Source organism: Mytilus californianus, unplaced genomic scaffold, assembly GCF_021869535.1.
Source record: "Mytilus californianus isolate M0D057914Y unplaced genomic scaffold, xbMytCali1.0.p SCAF_4, whole genome shotgun sequence".
Classification (NCBI taxonomy): Eukaryota; Metazoa; Mollusca; class Bivalvia; order Mytilida; family Mytilidae; genus Mytilus; species Mytilus californianus.
Window position 1 is genome coordinate 27643194 of NW_026262690.1, and position 10485 is coordinate 27653678.

General features: G+C 31.9%; 1 protein-coding gene across 1 annotated transcript; it reads left to right on the top strand.

Annotated features, from left to right (window-relative positions):
- The first annotated feature begins 7751 nt into the window (after positions 1–7751).
- LOC127737835 (psychosine receptor-like) lies at positions 7752–9074 on the top strand. The gene has a single exon (XM_052248775.1). It carries the CDS (start codon positions 7818–7820, stop codon positions 8910–8912), a length of 1095 nt encoding a protein of 364 aa, XP_052104735.1. The 5' UTR covers positions 7752–7817; the 3' UTR covers positions 8913–9074.
- The last annotated feature ends 1411 nt before the right edge of the window (positions 9075–10485 follow it).

Genomic DNA, 10485 nt, shown 5'->3' on the forward strand with positions numbered 1-10485 from the left:
TTGTTGCTGAACATTAAGCAGCTGTTAATAATCATATATTCACGACAATATATAAAGAATCATACGACTCTTTTAATGAAGTTCACTTAAACCAATGCTATATAACGCAAAGGTATATCTGGAATGCAAATATGAAAAATAATACTATGACATTCCGATACAATACTACACATTTGACACAGTAATGTCCTCATAAAAATATTATTTCTGTCGCATATTTCTATTTTTTTAATTTTTTTTTGGAAGTAAATATTTTTTATTACATATATGCTGTTTTGACAATTTATTCGGATTACAGCGTTAGCCCGAGTATCCCTGTTATTAGTTACTGAATCTCCAGGGAAAAGGCTCAGTAAAAAGTAATCAATTATTATCAGTAGTAACATCTACATTCTTTTAAATACAAGTGTATACATATAAAAGGTATAAATCACATGTTTAAGGAACATCAATTTGCTTTCCGAAATTGTGCTCATTTTCCCATATTTATTTGAATCATTGACACGGTATATTGTCGCATATTTCATATAGTTTCCCAACTTAACAATTCGTTTACAATCTTTGTTTGTATAACTAGTTGGAAAAAATGCGTGTGAATAATACTCCTTTTCATATTCAACATTATTATATAACTACATCTAGAAATGAAACGAAACGGACCATTAGCATGTAATGAAACTATTCTATAATGCTTAGTCCACAATGTAAAATTTACCTTTCAAAAATAAGCTTTATTGAGTAAACTATTTACGTTGATAAATAAATTAAACAATATAGTAAAAACTGTTTGCCTAAAAAACTCATAGAACCATAATGTCGTTAGAATTATTTGTAAATCTTGTGCTGTTGATTATATTTGCATTTTAAAGTTTCTCTCCATTTATTATAGCGTTCATGATAAAAGGCAAAACAAAACAGACGGAAACCTAGTTGAAATTAAACAAAAAAACTGGAACTCTTTGTTAGAGAAGGTAAAAAAGGCGAAGTTAGTAAATTTGAATTTGTTTACACCTGTTTCTATGGGCTTTAAAAGTTTAATGAATGTGCCTAATTTAGGATTTTATGCATCTTATGTATGTGATTTTACTTAAGTTATTGAATTGAGCTTTGAGATATTTGTAAACTTTTAAATTATAGACAAATTTTCAAAAAACAGTGCAAATTCTCGTGGATCTTTTTTGTGCATAAGCATAAATTCCGCCGAAAAAAATTCCAAAGAAAGATAACAGATTTATCTTCTTAGAGCATCAATTTGCATCTCTGCCCCCGGTGACAGTTTTTTGGGGAAAAATCCCCCAAAAAGGCAATAATTTCATCGAAAAGAGAAAGTCGAGTACACCTTTTTAGGTTCAGGCGTGTTTGAGTTGACTATTTTGTCTTAAAAACGTATAAAAGAAAAATATTTGATACATCATCTCGCTTCAGATTCTATTATTTTTATATATTTAGGCTGTAGGTTGATACAAAAACATTCAAAATTTACAGTACTGAAAGATGAAATAGATGGGTGAAGTGAAATACCTTTCTAATGAGTCATAACAACAGAGTAGACGTGTTCGAATAACAGCTTTTTTACTAAAAGTACTTAACAACAAACTTTTCTGGTGGATCTTAAAACGCATAACTTCAAAAAACTTCATTTTTTGAGTGTGTTATCTAGGGTAATTAGTCTTCAACCCCTGAAAATTTTTAGTCTGCCCTTCCACGAAATATTTAATTAGATTTTTTTTTTTAATTTTTGAACTTTCGAAAATTCCCCCTGACAACCGATCAGACAATAGTTTTAAGTTGACCAAATGCATAAAAGTACATTAAATGATGCTCAATAGCTAGTTGATACATTTCTCTTTCAAAATACAACTGGCATATAAGGATCGTAATGATACTATGTGGACGAATTTATCGGTGTTCAAGAGCTGAATTGACAGCGCGTCATCACTACAATGGCTTCCATTTTTACGATTATAAAAATAAGGTGGCGTAATGGGCAGATAATTTAAACGAAGTAGAATCGTGACTGAAGACAAGTTGGTAAAGATCGGCATTTAAGGGTGATAACTCCTATAATGAGTTGTCTGACAATTTTGGTCGAAGGAAATTGTATGTAGAAATTGAAGTTTTGAACATTTTAGCCCCTGTCAGATTTTCTCTGTCTATAGCGGGTTTTTTTTTTAAATAATAGACATTTACCCCTATGATCTATTCTTAGACTTACCGGTCATGTTGGTTGGTCGGCATATTTATCGTACACATTTTAAATTACATACCCCAAGGATGATTGTGGCCAAGTTAAGATCAATTTCAGAGGAAAAAATTTTTTGTATAAGTAAAGGAAAGACGACGACGGGCGCAAAGTGATGACAAAAGCTCACACTGGCCCTTTAGCCCAGGGAAGCTTAAAAGCTTGAATTTGTGTATTTACTCTGGAATAAGATTTTGAAATAGTTCTTTTTTCATAGATCCAAATTTCTTACTTATTTCCTATTTGTTAATGGCTCTTGCACCTATTTGAAGAGAAAAGATCGCCTTCAAGTAAACTGGTTAACAGATGTCTCTTTTGTTTCGAAATATATTAATGAAAATTACAATTGTTTAACAAAACCTTCCATAAGGTCCTCGTTGAGGGGTTTGTATAGCGAGAAAAGAGACCATTTTGATTAAATTTGAAAAAGCATTCAGCTTTACCAATATAAAACATCAGTAGTTCTATACAAATCAATGAACAAGAACAAAAGGTCTATGTATATCTCATCCAATAGCTAATAGAACTCTTCGTGATGGTAACAATGTAACTTGGATGTGACCTGACAGTTAATATAATTACTTAAAATTGAGAAATATTTACAGATATTTATGACACACGTTATCAAGGGAAGCAACGTTTAATTTAATTATGGGGTAATTCAGTTTATATATCATACATCCATGAGTGAATGTTGTACAAGGTTAAAGCCAGTAATTGTCATTGTTACCTCAAATAATGTGAAGCATTGAAACTAATCATTTCTGGTGTCTTCAAATACAATATACATTTGCTTTGCTGAACATATATTAAATATCTTTTCGAAGACATTTGAGTGTATGTCCACCGAAGCAGCTGTATCAGAATAGGCATACAAATTTGATTTCAGGATTTCAATTTTAAACCACTTTAGACATATAGTGATATGACGTAAGACAATTTAACATGACAGTGGTGCTTCAATTAATATTAGTTACACAGTCTGCTAGTGACCTAATGCAATATATACGGGGTCAGTAAATTCCATGTGGGGAATTTAGACGAAGTCGTAAAACAATATATGAGCAGAACTATAAAGTTGCTAACATCAACGCCATTTGGACTCTTGTGGATAGCTGCTTCACCACATGTCCTGATTTTTATACTGATACGGTATATATAACACAAGTCAATGGATGGTATTCACTCATCATATAAACAAGTGTACCTTTTAAAGCTTACTATACGGTATGGGTTTTGCTCATTGTTTAAGCCCGTACAATGACAATATAGTTGCTTACATCCACATTATCTTGCCTCTTTGACAATTTATTTTTTTACATGTGCTCCACATTCTTTCATTCATACGTGATCGTATTATTGTCATTGGTACACGTACACGTACACGGTCCATCGAAGCGCATTCATTCTATCCTTTTATAATACTTTGGAAAGTTTTTGAGACTACGAAAGACTAATGGCATATTTTAATTATGCATGTACTGCAAAATTTGTCGCATTGCGATGTCTAAATGTCCTTTTGCAAACTGAGGAAAATCTCACATCTGCCATTATTATACATATAGTTGATTTGAAAACTTCTCGTTACAGATTGATAAATAGAAATAAGAATCTAGACAAGTACCATCCTTCAGATGGGAGCATATTTTTGAAACTTCATTTTTTATGTCTTTTTGATCATATTTAAATTCCATAGATATTACATCAAAAGCCTGATAATACTTAAAATTGAGCACACGCACTTGTCTCTAACAAATATACTTATATAACGTTATTTAACTTGTAAAAGTATATAGATTATTTTCTGAGAGACAAGTGCCTGTGGAATTAAGATAATAAAAACATTTCTAAATTTAGGCACTTTGTAAAATGTCTGAAAACTATTGACAATTTCTAAAATCCTTGCAAGATTCAAACATTTTATATATATTGACTGTGTTTTTAGGCATTTGATAAAATGCTTAGACAAATTGAAAGGCATTTTACAAAATGCCTGACATTGTTTTCATATGATGAAATGTTCACAAAAACTGAGTCATTGAAAGTATTGAACAACATAACAGTACTAAAAAATAACGCTTTTATTTTAAGAATTTCAATAATTAAATATTTAATTTTACTAATAAATCCCACATGCGCTGAACTCGACAATTATTTGTTATTTCATAAAATATCTGGATGGCAGATTCCGTTACTCATGCGTTCTGATTTTTTTGTTGCAAATAAATCGTTTGGCGTTCAATCTGGTCTTAGCACTTCAATCACATTTGGTGAAACCTGGACACATTCAGCTTTGTTAATTATCATGTTTTTTTTCTCTTTTCTTATAATTCACTTTTACACGAGACCCGTGGGTCATGTTACTTCTGTAATTGACAAATATTGAATAGTTATCGTGATTTACTAAATTTTAAGCATAATAAAAAGACAAATTATGTCAACTCCTCACTATTTTTTTCCAATTAAAACGATATGGAATTATATGCCGAGTGAGTTAATCCGTTGAAATTTATTTATGAGTTTTCTCACATGATTCGGAAAAACAAAAAATATTTAGCTTTCATTACACCAGTAAAAATAGTATTAAGATTCGAATAAATCAGTTGGTCCTCAATTAATAATAGCTTTTATTTCAAAGAATATTACAAAAATACACTGTTTGAAATACAAATATGCACAGTGGTTGTCGTTTGTTGCTGTATATCATATTTGTTTTTCGTTCATTATTTTGTACATAAATCAGACCGTTAATTTTCTCGTTTGAATTGTTTTACATTTGTCATTCGGAGCCTTTTATAGCTGACTATGCGGTATGGGTTTGTTCATCTATGTCATTTGGTCTCTGGTGGAGAGTTGTCTCATTGGTATACCACTTCTACTTATTTTTTTTACATACAGTTAAATAAGACAAAATATAAATAAAAAAGATGTTGGTAACGTAGAAAGAACAAATACCTCATTATTTAAAACAACGAAAGCAAAACAAATATCCAACTATAGAGTACTGTATGGTCTGGAGTGATGTTTACTTGACAAGGATAGAACATCTGACTATGTTGTGAGATTGAGGGTAAATAGTTATATATATATATATATATATATATGATTTACATATGATCATATATGATATATATGATCCGTTCATCCTATTTCGAATCTTCAAAATTCAAGAGTCTATCCTAAATTGAGGTAAATTATATGGCCTTCCAAATACCGTTTCGATTCCTAACATCACTGAAGAGACATTAATTGTCGAAATCCGGATATGGTGTACGAATTTTTGCACCTTTTGTTTGCGGTTTACCATCTTTTCCGCAAGTTTGTTGTTTTCTGTTTGGTATTAAATTAATGGTTAAGATCCATTTTGTTACATCTGGTGATCCGTTTATTTGGCAATCGCAAATGGCAGTCAGCAGGGTTTAAGAACATCCGTTGTTCGACCTGCTAGTCAAATGCGTTTTGTTAAAATATACTTTTTTTACTTTTTTGGTCTTTAGTAAAATGTTGTTTGTGCTGTATTTAGACCCCTCTACCAAAAAAATTGTTTTACATGCACACGTATAAAAATTGCGGTTTTTATCCAACGCAATCATAGGTTTGAACGTTGTTTTCAATTTAGACTTGTTTATATTTTTTCGTTTGGGCTTGTATTATATTTGCATTCGGGTTTATATGATCCGTTCATTCTATTTTGACTCTATCAAAATTCAAGAGTCTATCCTAAATTGAGGTAAATTATATGGCCTTCCAAATACCGTTTCGATTCCTAACATCACCGAAGGGACAATAATTGTCGAAATCCGGATATGGTGTACAATTTTTTGCACCTCATGTTTGCGGTATACCATCTTTTCCGCAAGTTTATTGTTTTCTGTTTGGTAATAAATTAATAATAAGATCTATCTTGTTACATCTTGTGATCCGTTTATTTGGCAATCGCCAATGGCAGTCAGCAGGGTTTAAGAACATCAGTTGTTCGACCTGCTAGTCAAATGCGTTTTGTTAAAATATACTTGTTCACTCATTTGGTCTTTTGGAAATTGTTGTTTGTGCTGTATTTAGACCCCTCTACCAAGAAATTTGTTTTGCATGCACACGTATACAAATTGCGGTTTTTATCCAACGCAATCATAGGTTTGAAAGATGTTTTCAATTTAGACTGGTTTATATTTTTCGTTTGGGCTTGTATTATATTTGCCTTCGGATTTATATGATCCGTTCATATATATATATGTTGGCTTATCTGATGAATACAAGATATCCAAATGCAACATATTGGATAGTTTTCGGTGAGAATACTTACTAAACTGTCATGCATCTGTCATTAAAATCATATCTCCTTCCGCCTAACCAATAGAAGTTTGCACATCGATCAAATATTTTACAGCTAATTAAAAAAAACGTACCCTCTTGCGAAAAACGAAAATATTAAACATTGCATGATCTTAGAAATGAAAAATAGGTATAATGGCTTTAGTTACTTGCAGTTTTCTGTTTATCTTCTGCAAACATCCACATTTCCTTAAATAACAATGGTTGCAGTTCTAATTTGAGGTTAATTCAAAATATGAAGATATACAGACTCAACAGAATATCATAAGGTACGCAGCTGGATCGTAGTGTTGAACGTACTATTTTAGGTATAGCTAGTACGTTTGGTTCGATACCGTTATCAGTTGACGGACACACCTCCAGGATACAGTTCGACCAGTAAATATATGTAATCTAATATTTCAACTCTCCCAGTTAAAGTTGATCCTAGACGATATTGGATGTTCTGTTTATGACCTTTTGTTTTATCAAAACAAGCGTTAAATTTGATGTATTCTCGTCCTGAACATGCATGGAATGTTTGTCACTAGACGTTAAGCAACCAACAATCAATAAATGAATCTTGAATCGTAGAATCTTTTAGAGCTAACAATACGGTATGGGTTTTGATCATTGTTGAAGGCCGTACGGGGATCTGTACTTGGTAATATTCTTGTCCTTGGGTCTTTGGTAATAGTAGTTGTCTCATCGACAATCATTTCACATCTTGTTATTTTTATATAGATATGAAGTGTGGATTTATAGCAGATACACTAAACAAATTTAAATGGAAATGCAACCCACAATATAACAACAACAGTATAACACCCGATTTAAATGTTTGATTTAAGGAGCTGCGTTTTATCTCGAGCGAATTATATATAATTTAATTTTGGATGTAACACGTTTTTTGATATGCTGAAAGGTTTTTGTCTATCAGCTCATAGACGTAATTTTGTCATGTGACCGTGACCTCATCAACGTTTTTTTCATGATTTACTCCTTAAAAATGAAATTTAGAATTAAATTATAAAGAATGACTGTTATATTTTTTCTGTCTATTCGAAATAAACTCAAAAATGTGGTGCATACTTTTAATTAACCCGCTACGCGTTAAATTAATGAAGACACAAGGTTTTTTGTTTCATTTTTTACTCATGTGTGTCAATTAAACTAATTATTAATTTTTTCAGATAGAAATGGATAACAACTTAGTAAACGACGGAAAAAGATAAAGTCATGGATCCTGATAGACATTAAATAAATGAATTCATCTCATGGTTATCTTTCAATAGTTAACATTACTCATGCTTCAAATGAAAAAGAAGCGGCTATAGTTCCACCATCTCCTGACAGCTTTGATTTCATCCTGCGGAAATATGCATATCCGATCATAATAATCTTGGGATTCCTAGGAAATACGATTTCAGCGTTCGTTTTTCTTCATCCACAACTACGTCGATATTCCTGCAATATTTTTTTAGCTACACGATCTTTGTCTGATAATGGTGTTCTTTTTAGCTTGCTTGTAGCATGGCTAGATTTCATTTATGTTCGAATATTTCACGTTCCTGTTGTTTGTCAGTTAACCGTGTTTTTGTCATACATGTGCAGTTTTCTGTCTGTATGGTGCATTGTCTGTGTGACAATTGACAACTATATTCGAATGTGTTATCCATCCATAGTTAATTTGTATTGTAAGTCTAAGTATGCGTTTGTGATTCTTTCAATAATGATTACACTATCTTTAGGTATCTACAACATTCCTTTGTGGACAACACATGTAACAGTCATTGCAGGAAACTATTATTGTTGGCCTAAACAAGAACATATAGAACTTTTGTATATCTTAACGTACGTCGACACGGCCTTGACATTTGTCTTTCCATTATCAGCCATTTTGATTTGTATGTCACTACTAATTTGTAAAGCAGTACGTTCTCATCAGAGATCAACAACAAATCGTGAACGTTACAGCTCAAGAACATGGCCATCCAGCACAAGCCACTATCTTAAAGTTACAAAACTTCTTTTTGCTGTGTCTGTTACGTTTTTAATTCTTCATACACCAACTCATGTGATCAAACTGAAAAGTGTGATAGAAGCGTTTGCAGGAAATCCACAACAATTGTCGGGAGTGGTGAAGACCTTGAATTATGTTTTTCAAGTTATGTATTGTTTAAACTTTGCAGTAAATTTTATAGTTTACTACACCTTTGGGAACAATTTTAGGCAAATAGTTGCAAATTCCTTTTGTAGTGTATCTAAATGTAAAATATTTTACAAAAAGTCACGTGACAGTATTCCGTCAGCAGACACCATGTCGGCAGATATTCTGGAACAAGATTCGATGTTGTAGTTCCTTCTTATATTGCACAATGAAATACTCTGGGCAAATTTTCAATTCTTAATGTATCTAATTAATGATAAAAAAAACTTCACAGCCTTATTGTGTTAACGACTGTATAAAGGTGTATTCTATTCATTGTTAAAGTCTAGAGACAACACAACCTTTATTTTTTTTCAGGAAGGTGTGCTTTATTTAAAACAAATGTTATGTAATCATTGATTGTCGAAATGCGCATCTGGTGCAGAAAAAAATTGGTACCGTTAATGTTCGAATATAAAAGGAGAGTCTGTATCCTGAATCGGCTTTATAAGATATCTCAAAATTCATAGAACAACCACATAACAGCCTTTAACACCTTTTGTGTTTAACCAAACACTAAATGTGTACAAATGTGACAAATTAACAAGCATCTCATATTAAAAGTTTAGCACTGATTTTACCAAAAGAAGATGCTATGTTCGGTTTTTTTGGGGGCTTTTTTATTAACAATGTTTTTTTATATGTTTGCAGTATATCGAAACATTTACAATAATACCGTCAGTTTTTAATATTCAAAGAAGTTTTATGATAAACCAAACGAGCATTGACACATATCGGTTTTGATAGTATTGTTTGATTAGGGTTAGTATGTTTAATGAACGGTACATTGGGAATTTTTGTGTAAACATGCATTTTATATATTCATGGTTCTTATAAATCTTTGGCTTATAGCATATCCGATAAAGGTTAATCCAGAAAAGCGCTTCGAACGAATGAAATTTATGAAGTGTTGTTCTCATTCTCTACAGCACTGTGTCGATACCGACGCCGATGGACTATCTAATGACTAGGGACTATGATATCATCAGGTCAGCATTAGATTTATAACAAACCTTTCATAAATTATCCGTGTTAAAAAATTCTAAATTATAAGAAGAATAACTCCATCAAGCAAAGTTTATCTTAGATGGGTTTGGCTATTATTTGTTGGTTCTTTTTGGTTATATTGCTCTTCAATTGTTTCGGTTTTATTCATCCTTGGCTTTGAAATATTCGGTTTTGAGCGTTCCCGATGAAAGTAAATCAAGAAAAGCGCTTCATTTTGTTACTGCTCTTTTTTTTATCGAATTTTAAATGAAAGAAACCGAGGTTTCAACGCTCTCAGTTAAAGTTGACCTTAGATTGAAATGACTATTGTTTTTCTGTACCTTTTTGTAGTATAGCTCAACTGTTTCGGTTCTTATACATCCTTGGCTTTTAAATATTCAGCTTTGATCGTTCAAGATGAAGGTTAGTCTAGAAAACTGCTTCGGAAGCATGAAAGTTATGAAGAGTTGTTTTCATTTTTTACAGCACTTACTTGATACCGCCGCTGGTGGACTATCAGTCGCCGAGTGTATCATCAGCTCAACAGTCAGTACTAGTCAGTACTTTGGTACTGACATGATTTATAATAAACCTTTCTTAAATTGTCCGTTTATTAGTTAAAATTTTATGAATAAACTCAGGTTTCAACTCCCTGAGGCAAATTTGACCTTCGATTGATTTGACTATGTTTTAGGTCCTTTTTTATCATATAGCTCTTCAACTGTTTCGGTTAGAT